We start from the raw sequence: 13,741 nt of genomic DNA, 5'->3' as shown, positions 1-13,741 counted from the left end.
AAGACACTCGGGGACAAAAAGTGACCGGAAAACAAATCATTCGTAATTATTTTATTTTCTGAACAACGAATCAGTAAGAAGTGAAGCGGTTGATTCATAATATTGACTGACGATTTTATTGAAAATATATAGCGAGTTAACGTTATTGATTTAAGACATATATTATAGGGGTGTGCGCGGTGCGGTTTAAGTCCAAAACCGCAAACCGCACCGCATATGCGGTTTGAGTTTTTTTGAAACCGCACCGCAGAAGTTCAAAACCGCGTTATGCGGTGCGGTTTGATGCGGGCGGTTTGTGCGGTTTAAGTGCGGTTTTGCGGTTTGATGAGTTGCTACATTTTATAACTTTTGAAAAATCTAAAAAACCTTTTGATCTTTTGAGATATAAAACTAGAAACTAGAAATGTTTTGCAAAAAACTCAAAAACAAGTTGTTTTTTGTAATATGTTTGTTAATTAATTCCTATTGTATGACTATATTCACTAATTTTAGGCTAATTAACATATCCATTTTTATCCATACCAACATTCTAACTGTTACGAACTTTGTAATCAGACAATTATTACTATTTTATTAATCCTAGTGATGAAACAATGCACTTTATATATATATATATATATATATATATATATATATATATATATATATATATATATATATATATATATATATATATATATATATGCGGTGCGGTTTAAACCGCGACTTTGTAATTGAAAACCGCAAACCGCACCACATAGTGCGGTTTAACGAAATAACAAACCGCAAACCGCACCGCAAACGTTCTAAACCGCATTATGCGGTGCGGTGTGGTGCGGTGCGGGCGGTTTATGCGGTTTGGTGCACACCCATAATATATTATTTTTTTAAGAAGGAAATCAGTTTTTGAATCAATGACCTTTTTGTCTCGTCGAAGGATTTGCGGTTGTAAACTCGCTACTCACGAGTGATCCGCCCCACATTTGTTCGTGGGTGATTAGATTTTAATATATTATTAAAGGGTGAATTATATTTAGAGAAAGTTATAAAAACTTAATAATAATATTTAGAAAAAATTTACAAAAATAGCTAGAACCCTTAGTTCCTTAGTTATTTTAAACAAAAAAAATGAGTTTTTAAAAATAATCATTCAATAAATGGTTGCTAAAGTCACTTGCTATTTGGGCTATGTGAGTTCCGATGTGATTTTCCCTTAGTGGGCTATGAAATCGCCTCATCCCCACCCCAATATTGAATAACTATGAAAAGCCTATTTTTTTGAAAAAAAAAATACTATAGAATCGTAGATGGCTAAAAGCCTGCGATTGAAACACCTACGATATAACCTTTATTACATGCAATTCTTCTAAAAAATTCGAACACCTCCATATTTTAACCAAAACTAATATATAAACTTATCCTAACTATATATAAACTTATCCTAACTGTATAAAATATGTTTAAAGATGAACAAAACACAAAATATTTACATAACTTATAGCTTTTGGGAGAATATTGTTCTCGAGCCATTAGAGTGAGTAGAGAGGGTTTTCTTTAACTTGAAAGTGTGAAAAGAAAAGTTATTTTTAAATTTTAGGGGTTTACATATTTTGGGCATATGTGCCGAAAACGGCCCAATTTCATAACCCACTATGAAGAATTTATGTGCCGAAAACGGCCCAATTTCATAACCCACTATGAAGAATTTGCATATAATATACGTATATCGTAGGTGACCTTAATCACTTGTGATTTTGACGGCTTAAATTAACAATCTCTTAATTTTTGGTTAGAAATGCCTAAGTTATTAAGGATTTTGACACTAATTTTATCCTATTTGTACTAGTTTAGGGTTTGTGTTTTTATTAGATTTAAGCAAATTGATTTTGGATTTATGGATTTGAAGAAACTAATTTCGCCCAAATTATGATTCAGGGTTTGTGTTTTTCCTAAATTGTTTGCATAAGAGTTTTCAACTAGTTTTTGTGTTTTTTTCTGGATTATTTGCATTTAGGTTGTGTCTCTGTTTGATTGTTTTTTCTGTTGGTTGTGGTCGATGACCGAGGTGTTGTGGTCGTCATGAGAGCTTGAGCATCTGAAATTGGTTTGTTTTAATTTCATTGGTAGTGGTTACCGATTCTTTTATTGGCGGTAAGGTGGTTGTTCTTTTTTTGGTGGTGATTGTGGTGGGACGTTATATATAAATTAATAAATAATAAAAACAAAAAAGAAATCTAATGATAAAAAAAAAAGAAATTAATAAAATTAATAAATTAATAAATAAAAAAAGAAATCTAAAGAACGATATAGTCTTTTTATGTCCGCGAGGGACGAGGATTGCAACAAAATCATACAATAAGAGCGGCTTGAATATAAAAATATTATTGTCAAACGTGTAATTTTGACCAAACTACATTGACGATTTCATTAATTTACTCTTACATAAAAGATAAAAAAATAAAATAAAATAAAATAAATTAAAGCTTAGCCCGTAGACTAAGGTAAGACAAAAATATTTCCATTGATTATTTCAATTTATTATCCTTTTTAAACGATGAAAATGAATTATTTACCTATTCATCAATGCTTTAAAACCCAATTTTTTTGGTTTACCACCGTGTGGTGAATGAATCGTGGGTCAACTGATATGTTTTTTTTTCTTAGATTAAATTTTTAATGTTAAATTGAGTTTTGTAACGATTATGGGTGTACGGTTCAACCAATTTCAGATAAAACTGACCGGTTGAATTTGATTCATTAAAAACAAAAACCCGGTGTTAGACTCTTATTAGTTGACTATTTTTTTTTCATCAGCCATATGGACGTGGTCTTTAAAACATTGCTTTTTAGCAACAACATACAATAGCCGTTGGTTTATATACATCAGAGCAAAATAATTTTGGTGGCAAACTTTCTCATCTACATACTAAGACTATGTTTGGCGTACTAGCTGAAAAGCTAACTGTTAGCTGAAAAGCTAGCTGATAGCTGAAAAGTTAGCTGTTAAATAAAAAGCTAGCTGTTAAATAAAAAGTTAGCTGATAAAAAATAACGTTTGGTAAAACTAGCTGAAATATATAAAATTACATAAAAGGACATGTAGGAGTATGTGTTTCTATAATTAATTAAGAGGTGTATTTGGAAAATTTTAAAAAAGCTCCTAAAAAGCTAGTCTAAGTAGCTTTTCAAAAAGCTAGCTTAAAAGCTACTTTTTGGCTTACCAAACACGACAACATAAAAAAGCTCGAAAAATAAGCTAGCTTATCAGCTAGCTGTGACGCGCCAAACATAGCCTAAATGTCAATGTTTTTTTAAGTATTCTAAAAACATTTTAACGATAATGAAGACATGTGGTTGGTAAGATGTTAGTTAAACTTTTAGAATACGTTGGATTTACTCCAGAGAAACTTAACTGAGTTTTTTAACTACCGTTGTAACTATATAGATTTCATATTAACAAAATATATGCATCTCGATCATAAAAGGATGTATTCCATTTGTTGAGCAAACAAAATTTTAAAAAAGTTAAGAAACGACAATGTGCTATAAACCGTTCACGATTTTCCCTGTAACATAAATACATTTTAGATTTACGCGATTGTATAACTCTTGTTGATAGAACTTTGTACTAGTAGTCTAGTATTGTTGTTACTTGTTAAATATATTGTCTTGGGACGATAAACTTTAATTTTAACAAAGACCTCTGAACACTATGGTCTTACACAAGTAGAGCTGTCAGCTGTGGCAGTAATATCAATCAATGTACATGTGGTCACACAAAGGATGGCCTACCATACAATCCATACAGTTGCTTCAGAAGATTGATTGTTCCAGAGATCACTCGACCAATCTAATCTTAAGATTCCCTTGGTGTTTGTGGGGGTTCGTAAAGACTTCTAAAAAGATTATGGATTCTCCTCGGTCCAAAATTTCCCTTCACCCACACATTAACACGTGGGCAGGTGATGCCCTGAAGACATAGGGTCTCTTCTTCACCCATTTCATGGGTCCCAAAGGCATTCTTAAGGATTATAAGGCTATAGGGAATGGTAGCACTCTCATAGCACTTTGTGACATTATTTATTTTTTGATTGCCATGTAATATACATACATATAGATAGATATGTATATATTCCCCACCCTAGGCAGCTATAAGCCTTATATAAACCTCCACTCCATCTTGAAACATTCATATTCTTGTTCTATAAACCTTCATATAAATAAATATCAATCTTGAAATCCTACGTAGGTAATCAAGAATTAAAGATATGTCTGGTGTTTGGGTGTTCAAGAATGGCGTGGTTCGACTGGTGGAGAACCCTGGAAGTGATTCCTTTAAGGGTTCTGGTCAACGTAAGGTGTTGGTTCATGTTTCCACAAACGAAGTGGTGACCTCGTACGAGGTGCTGGAAAGAATCTTGTTATCAGTCGGATGGGAGAGGTACTACGATGATCCTGATCTATTTCAGTTTCACAAAAGGTCATCTGTGCACCTAGTTTCTCTCCCTAAAGATTTCAATAAGCTCAAGTCCATGCACATGTATGATATAGTCGTCAAGAATCGCAATGTGTTTGAAGTGAGAGACATATATAGTCACCGAGCTAACTAACCAGCAGCCATGCCAGGCTAGCTAGCTCGTTTATCTGTAAGGATCAATATGTTGTGTTCTTGGTGAATTACTTTCTTATCTCGAAGTTTATTGGTTTGTTTGTTTGTTTATTTCCTGTGATGGGTCGTATGAGTCAAAGTATCTCTGTTGACTAACTAAGTCCAAGTTTGGCTTTGGGTCTCCTCAAATGATGGAGTACATGATCGATGTGGTTGGAGTTTATTTTTTCTAAGTTTAATTTAAGAAGCTAATTGCGTACAGTTCAATGGTTGCATGCATGATGGTCATGTATCAGTAAATCTCGTATGCTGTTTACTGTTAATCTAAATCCAATTTCTCTATGTGTGTGTATGTCAGATTTTTTTTTTCCTCCAGCGAATGGACTTCTTATACAGCGTCTTAATAAGCTATTTAGTCGTTCTTTTTTCTTTTGTGAAAATATTTTGGCAAATATGTTGGAATTTTTCTTTCTTTCTTTTTTCTTTTGTGAAAATATATTAATGGGCAAATATATATGTTGGAATTTTTTTGGGGTTTTCACGAATATTTGATTTTCAATACGACCATTCTTTAATTATGAATGAAAATCACAAAAACTTTTATTATACTAACAATATGCACCATCATTAAAAAATAATAAACTTATTAAAACTAAGGGTTGCACCCTGTACAATGGATCCTGAAAATGATTTATAAATGGGGAAAAAATAGTAATATAGTTTTGTTAATTTGTTTACTGTAGCATTCTATTTTTGTTTCTTCTTGTTATTTTGAAAAATCGATTAGTAAACATGAAGTGCAAGTTATTTTTTAAAAAGCACCCAAAATTCACTGAAGCTCGTATTTTCATTGATTTTGACAATTGAGCCCAATTAAACCAATATCATATAAATACAAAGCAATTGTCAATTTGTCATTGCTATGATTCGGTATAAAAAAATAAATGACTGTATAACTGAATGAAATGAAGTTATAAGAACTTATATAGGTACAGACAAAGTTAAAATATGAATATACAAAGAAAGTCAAAATTGAAGCTTATATGTGTCACCAAGGATGTTGACCATCATTCCATCAAGTTAATTCTTGATGTTAAATTCCTGCAAAACCCCGTGTTAGGTGGTAATGGTGAGAACAGAATGGACATTCAACACACACAAATCAGACTCACCAAAACGAATTTAAAAAAATATTGTAAAAAGGGAAAATCTTAAAATACATGCATAAAAACAAAGATGTAAGAAGAGTTGGAGATACTACTTGTAGAGTGTAGACGGATCTACTTTTCTCAATATTTATCAACCTTTACATCATTCTGCACATTAGTAACATAAATTATATATGTAAATATAAGTTTTCTAAGATTCTTCTTCTACTATGCTGTTGAGTACTACTTGTTCCTCAAATTCATCTAACTTATTTAAATATCAATACTACCTTTCGACGGGTGATCGATACATAGTTTCTTTAATATAAACTTCAAATTGCTGGAGATGATCGAAGAAATCTTGCAACATGGCTTGACTGATATAGTTGGTATTTGATCTTGGGAATTTGTGTCCGTTATCAGGGATGTTATTAGCAAGAGTAAAATGACTTTCTTGTGTATGTATAAAAGAGAGCATTTTGCGACACAATACACATCTAAGTTTTTGTTTGGGCAAATCATCAAACACTTGGCATGCGGTATGAAAAAAGTGTAACTTACAAACAAAGAGAGATGCTTTTACCTTGTTAACAACAAAATTATTCAATGGTTACATTAAAAGAGGGAGCGCTTGTAGTACACATGAACTCTGGGATGCCAAGAGAAGTCAGGGGGGATATGGTAAGACTAAAAATCTTCACAGATTCAGAAAAGAATAAAAAGTAAAACTCTTGGGCCTCTTACCTCTAGAAACACAAACACGACCGAAATAGACCAAAAGCTAGATTAAAGGGAAGATTTAAAGCCTCACCAAGAATTTGGGAAGGGTTTGAAAATTTCTTTGAGTATTTGAGTTTAGAAAGCAAGAGGTGGCAAACGGGAGGAGAAGAGATGTTGCACTGAGATGAACCGAAGGTAGCAGGAGGTGGTGGAAAGAGAGCTAGGGGTTGGGGAAGCAGATCGTTGGTAATTGTTATTAAAAAACTGTATAAAGTTAAATTTTAACAATTACGTTTCAACAAACAGTGTTTGGTCCTATAAAAATAAAAGTAGTGTGGCAGTTATATCAATCAACGTCTGGTCCAAAGGATATGTCCTACCATAAGATCCATACAGTTGTTTCAGAAGCCTGTATCGATCCAGAAACCACTGTTGTCTTATAAAGCCTTGGAAAAAGATTTTGGATTCCCCTCCGTCAAAACTTACCCTTCCCCACACATCAATCAACACGTGGGCATGTGATGCCTTGAAGACAAAGGGTCTCTTCTTCATCCATTCATGGGTCCCACCGCACTATCTTAAAGATTGAGACGTATATATTCGATCTCCACCCTAGGGCAGCTAGAAAACCCTTATATAAACCTCCACTCACATCTTCAAACATTCATATTCTTGCTGATTAAGTATCATACAAAACCTTAATCTTTAATTCCTACGTAGGAAACTAAAAGTTAAAGACATGTCTGGTGTTTGGGTCTTCAAAAATGGTGTGGTTCGACTGGAGAACCCTGGAAGTGATTCCTTTCAGGGATCTGGTCGACGTAAGGTGTTGGTTCATGTAGCCACGAATGAAGTGGTAAGTTCGTATGAGGTGCTGGAAAGAATGTTGTTGTCATTCGGATGGGAGAGGTACTACGATGATCCTGATCTCTTTCAGTTTCATAAAAGGTCAACTGTGCACCTAATTTCTCTCCCTAAAGATTTCAAAAAGCTCAAGCCCATGCATATGTACGATATAATCGTCAAGAATCGGAATGTGTTTGAAGTAAGAGATATATAGTCACCTAGCTAACTAACCGGCCATGCGGAGCCCTGGCAGGCTAGCTAGTTGGCTCGTTATTAGTTAGGATCATTATGTTGTGTTCTTGGTTTATTGGTTTGTTTGTTTCATTCTGTGATGGGTGTGAGTGAAAGTACCTCTGCTGACAAAGTAAGTCCAAGTTGGGTTTCGGGTCTCCCCAAGAATGTTGGAGTACATGATGCAGTTGAAGTTTGAATTTTTTTTAGGGTTTAAGAAACTAATTGCTTACAGTTCAAGGGTTGCACGATGATAATGTGCCTGTAAATCTTGTATGGTATTTTCAGTAATCGAAATCAAGTTTCTGTGTGTAACTATGTGTGTGTATATATATATATATATATATATATATATATATGTGTGTGTGTGTGTGTGTCGCAGGTGCTGAGCACGTCTATATTGATGCAACATTTTCTCATAGCAAGGAAAAACCATTATCTTTCTTCCATAAAAGATAAGTCTTGTTTAGTGGTCCAAGCTTATGCTCACATGATAAGCAGTCAATTTTAATCCCGATATACCTAAGATTCTCAGTTTAAATTTCTTTAAACATGTGGGCAATATATGCTTACGAATATTAGCCGACATTTAGAACCTAATAGACAATATTATAAAAAAATACAAAACAAAACAAAAATCCTATTAGACAAATGTTATAATTGTCTTTGGAGAGGAGATATTGATTCCTACGTTGCATATAGGACGGTATATTGGAATCGATCAGCCACTTACACAACTCATTCGGCCAAAACAATGTTGATATCAATAGCTTTTCCACACTTCTAAACATTAGATGGTTATTGGCTTGCGTACATGATTGATTTATACTACTTCGTACCTTAGATGAAGATGTTGGTGATTTTAGTGTTATCAACATATTTTAGTATAATTATTATTAATAATGAGATAGACTGAGTTTCATTTACTAACCGAGTTTAGAGGTGCGGGGTACACACTCGGTGTAATAATTGTGTATGGGGGCAGCCCCCTTAGGTGCATGGTTCCAAGGGGCTACAACCCGTTGGTGAGGTCTAGGGGCAACGCCCCTAGTGGGGTCCAAAGGACAGAGCCCCTGACGGTGACATCACAATGATTTCTCACCAATTATAAGCTCTAACCATGCATTTCCCGCCAATTATAAGTGATGACATCATAGTGATGTCAGAATCGTTTATATCTTATAACCATATATCCATCCACTTGTTTTGGCGCCAAAATTGCATGTAACTACCACCAACTACTTTTTCTCTTGTATAAGAACATATTGCATGTTCCAAAAAACGGGTTAAAAAAACATACTCTCAAAAATTATACTTCTGGTTCTCTTTATCTCTAAAGAACATAAAACAACAAGGTATATTTTTATGTTTTTCGAATTTGGAAGTGGCATGATTTCCAAATTGCATATCTCAAATCAGATTTCATGATACCCCATGCACAAGGGTCGAAATCACAGATTTTTGAAAGTGATTACAATCACGATCCCATACATTATCCAAGTTAACTGATATATATATATATATATATATATATATATATATATATATATATATATATATATATATATATATATATATATATATATATATATATATATATATATATATATAGAGAGAGAGAGAGAGCTACGTTCAAATGTTTTAACTAAGTATTGTGTTATTGTATACATAAATATGGACCAATCATTTCAAAAGGGTAAATATGTAATCTTATATTTAATTAATTATGGTAAATATATAAATCAATTAATATCCCTTTAATTTAGGAATATCAGTTTTAAAACTTAATATATATCCTCACGTCCACCTCTTCTCTCTTCTCTTCTATTCATCGTCGCCCCCAACCTTTTCCCTCTCATCTCCCTCTTGTACACCATCAGTAACCATCGAGAAACCTTCATCGGATTTATCATCTTCTTCCTTTAAACACCACCGATTTCAGAATCGGGAAAAACTATTTACCCAATCGAGGTCTTTTAGATCCAGATTATTGCCCACCATAACTCTATGTTTTACCAAAAGAAACACCATTGCCATCTCCAGAACCAATCGCAGCTCTTCTTTCCCTAATTTTATGGCAGGTCTGTGATCATCAATTAAAAAATTTTATCTTTCTGAAACTTTTATGCAAGAAATTTAGGGTGGATTCATTCTGTTGCAGTTAAACAATCTGGATTACACAGGTGGATTGAAGAAGATGTTGACACAGTTGGGGCAGTCGACCACCGTTGTCACACCCCAAAACCAAGAACGGCGGAAACGTTCTGGGGCGGAGGACGTCATGTAAAGTATCACAACAGTGTAAAGTAGTAAACAAGCAACAACATCATCCATTGCATTAATAGTAAAATTTTAATACATGTGTGTTCTTTCATAGTATACGACATGATAATAAGAAATCAAAATAAAAGACGAGTCTTGACTGCTCCGTCTTCTCAAAACCTGGTCATCGTACCTGTCTACTGGTGACCTGAGAATACAAGTTATTTTGAAAGCGAGTATCAGCTTTAAAGCTGGTGAGATCATAAGTATTTTAGTGTCATTGTTTGCCTGAAAAGTTTGTAAGTGGTTGAGTGTGTAAGTTTGTAAAATGTTTGTAGTGGTGGTTTGTAACTCTTAGAAAACCCTATATTTTCTATTAAAAGTAGTCTTCTACCAAGCCATAAAGTACTGTATGTTTATTCAATTTAAAAGTGAGTATTTCTCCCCAAGACATAACGGGGTACCGTAGCATTATGCTATTAGTGACTACTGCTGTATTAACTACCTTAAACCAATTGTTAATTAAGGTATAATGTGATATAATTGTAACCATACTTGATCGAACTTAGTAAAACACGACGCTCGAAGACGTCGAGATGGTATGACATTCATCACCCGAAGACCTGCAGGTCCCATTGTAGCTAGCAGCAAGGTGTAGGACGGTCAGTCCAGTATAGATCTATACACGAATTCACGCTCTTCTTTCCGAAGACTCTGGTTACAAGTCGAACCATGACAGAGTTGCCATGCCCCGAAGTAGTGCCTCACATTTAAGTTATAGTGGGTATGTATTATTTGTACTAGTGTAGTGTATGTTCTCTCCTGATTCTCATCATAGTGTGTTCCTTAGTATAGAGTTTAGTGCGTATGAATAGTATGTATTAGTGTATGTTCTCTCTTTCTAGTGTGTAGTATGTTCAGTTATATAGTGTAGTGTATGTAGTGTCTACAGTATGCATTGACTCATGTATGAACTGACTCGTTGTGTGATTCCTTGTACTAGGAATAGTAAATAGTATCTCCTAACTATACCCATTATAGTTACTAGTAATATATGTATATGAATAAACGGAAGTAAGCCTTTGCTACCCAAAGGTACTGAATTGACTGATAGAACTTTTATGTCTATACATGTATACATAATATATAACTAATATTTAGACGATCTTCGGACAAATAACAGGATACCCTAAGTCCACAACCAAACAAGGAACAGGAAATAAGGCGGGTTAGCAGTCCTAAGTCCTTTAAACATTACTTATATAACTATACATATATAGGCATGCATTTGACAATATAACAGTTTAAAAGGAGTTTTGTAAAACATTTTAAGACTTGATGACTTGATGTCAATTTATAAAACGATTTAAAAGCAGTTTGTTTGATATAAACAGTTTAAAGTATAAGAAATCCCTTATTTGGAACATAGTTTGAAGTACATGAAAACCTTTTTTTGAAACATGGTCATAACAGAATTTGAAAGGAAAGATGTAGTTTAGAAAAGAAGTTTGATAAAGAGTTCAACGTGTAAAAGCATTCGAGAAATCATTTTGAAGTAATTTGCTTGATAAAACAGCTAAAATTGTAGTAAATCCATAGTTTGATAGTTATTAATCACATGTGATTGATATGATAACTATCATGATTCAACTTGTATTCCCCCCCCCCCATAAAAGCGTTTAAAAACATTTAACAGGTTAATTAAGGGGTATGAACTCACCTGCAGTGAGTGGTTTGGATGGAAGTGCCGGATAGGATGCTAAGTGTCAAGTGAGGACTTGAACACACACACGAATCCTATTTAACATGTAATGATACATATATGTATCCAATTAGTCATTTAACAACTAATTAATCAAGTAAAGACACCCTATTACATGGAAACACTCTGCTTCAAGTGTTAGGAGTACTAAAGGGTGGTATCTAAAGAGAGTATGGCCTCACATTGGAGTTTACTTCCCATTTGGTGACAACACATGAGTTTACGGCCCATGGTCATTTCCCCCATGAGTTTACGGCCGTAAACTCATGGTAAATTGTACCATTGTGTGTTTTAAGGTCTTATACCCCTTAAGAAAGTGTTCTAGGTTTGTATCAAAGGCTTAGGAAGGGACTAGGGCTCCAAATGGCCCTTCATTGGAGTTTACGGTTCTTGGACCACTCCTTGGAGTTTACGGTCGTAAACCCTTGAGTTTACGGTCGTAAACCCATGAGTTTACGGCCGTAAACTCATGGTCACTCCTACCATTTCGTGATTTGGGGCCTTTAGCTCATACATGCAAGGTTCTAGTCCAATATCCAAGCCCTAGAAGGTGTTGGGGACACTTATGCACCACTTGGTGGTGTTTACGGTTCAAGGAGATCCCTTGACCGTAAACACTTGTGTTCTTGAGGGTTTTTGGTGTTCTTCAATGGTTTAACGAGTATTCTAAGTAAATAACTAGTTAGGAGGAGTGTACTTACTTATAGGAAGCTTGTAAGAGTGTTTAAAGTCCAAAAACACTAGTGTGTGTTCTTGGTGTTCTTGAAGAACACTTGAAGATCTAAGAAAAGAGGAGATTTCATGGATGAATCGTGTATTAACACTAGATTAAGGTAGATAACAACTAATCAAGGCAAAAAACACTTACTTTCTTGAAGATCTTGAAGAAAAGTCGGATGATACTTGAGAGAGAAAATGGGTTTTCTAGGCTTGAAATGGTGAAAAAGTGATAAAAATGACTAAGTGTCATATTTATACTCCTTGGGGTTTACGGCCGTAAACACCATGTTTGGGCCGTAAACTCCAAACTCTTGGAGTTTTGAGACTTTATTGATGCACAATAAACCCTAGGGTATCCTCTCTCCAGTTATCTCCTGAAGTACTAAGCTTTAATACACTCAAACGGACTTTAAACCGGCTAAAATTTAGCAGAAAAGTATTTGACTTTTATTTGAAGTGCTAGACTGTAGGGTTTGTACGAATGGAAATTTCGGGTTGTCAGAACCGTGAACGACTGCACGGCATGGGCGGAGGCACATGAGGGCTAGGGTAAGAGAAGAAAAACAACAATGCCAAATCAGAAGGTAGATTCGGAATTTTGATTTTTGCTTTTGTTTCTTCATCGATCGTTCCAGCGATGGAGTAATGCTCGCCGGAATGATGAGATTTCTTCCTGTGGTGAATCGGAAACGAGCAATTCAGCGCCAAATCAATGTTCCTGACTTGTAGAAGCATCTCCAGTCCCCTTCGTGTTAGGTTTGATTCTATATTATTTATCTCAACTTTTAAGAGGTTTTACTTTTTGTGGTTGTTAGGTGTAGAGTATTGCTCTATATGGAACAAAACAGTTTTTCTACTTGCAAACTATATGACGATCAACTCTCCTACACTATTGCTCTCTTGTTCTTGTAAGGTTTGTTAATCAAGAATCACTACTCTAGATACAAACTAATTGTATAAATCAGTTGTTAATTGTATTTGTTTATCAACAGGTGACAGGTCACGCGTGATGCTAATGGAACTACTTAAGGATCAGGCTTTATTGCATTTTCCACTTCTGAGAAAGCTTCTAGAACAGTAAGCAGATATTTGCATTTACTATTTTTATTATATTCGAATAGTATATGTAAAAAGTTAAAATTTTGTATCTAATTTTATAGTTGAATGAGATGAATGGAAAGATGGTTGCTAGCAAGCCTCTTTATGTTGCATTTTCTCAACACAAAGAAATCAGAAGGGCAAGATTGCAGGTTTGTCTACTTTTTTTTTTGTAAACTGGATTTGTTGCATATATAGTATTCTATCAGAAAAGAATGTTTTATTATGATAATCATGAACATATTCTGTTAGAATGCCCCGAATTAATATAATTATTGGTAAATGAATTCTAATTCTATCAGAATGAAATCACGAATTCCAATTATGCTGGAATGGAATATGGATATTTTCTCACTAATTTATTCA

At 34.3% G+C, this 13,741-nt stretch overlaps 2 protein-coding genes across 2 annotated transcripts; both read left to right on the top strand.

Annotated features, from left to right (window-relative positions):
- The first annotated feature begins 4,173 nt into the window (after positions 1-4,173).
- On the top strand, positions 4,174-4,849 carry LOC145162322 (flowering-promoting factor 1-like protein 3). The gene has a single exon (XM_079081498.1). The coding sequence runs from the start codon at positions 4,248-4,250 to the stop codon at positions 4,587-4,589; it is 342 nt and encodes a 113-aa protein (XP_078937624.1). The 5' UTR covers positions 4,174-4,247; the 3' UTR covers positions 4,590-4,849.
- A 2,265-nt stretch (positions 4,850-7,114) lies between these two features.
- Positions 7,115-7,848, top strand: LOC145162321 (flowering-promoting factor 1-like protein 3). Its single transcript, XM_079081497.1, has one exon. It carries the CDS (start codon positions 7,196-7,198, stop codon positions 7,514-7,516), a length of 321 nt encoding a protein of 106 aa, XP_078937623.1. The 5' UTR covers positions 7,115-7,195; the 3' UTR covers positions 7,517-7,848.
- The last annotated feature ends 5,893 nt before the right edge of the window (positions 7,849-13,741 follow it).

This window comes from Lactuca virosa, chromosome 3, assembly GCF_052849685.1.
Source record: "Lactuca virosa cultivar CGN04683 chromosome 3, Lactuca_virosa_CGN04683_v6, whole genome shotgun sequence".
Taxonomy (NCBI): Eukaryota; Viridiplantae; Streptophyta; class Magnoliopsida; order Asterales; family Asteraceae; genus Lactuca; species Lactuca virosa.
Note: the sequence above shows the minus strand (reverse complement) of the source record. Positions and strands in the feature narration are given on the sequence as shown.

What these genes read in the sequence shown, in the direction of transcription:
- LOC145162322 (XM_079081498.1), top strand. Translation starts at nt 4,248, where the DNA reads ATGTCTGGTGTTTGGGTGTTCAAGAATGGCGTGGTTCGACTGGTGGAG.
- LOC145162321 (XM_079081497.1), top strand. Translation starts at nt 7,196, where the DNA reads ATGTCTGGTGTTTGGGTCTTCAAAAATGGTGTGGTTCGACTGGAGAAC.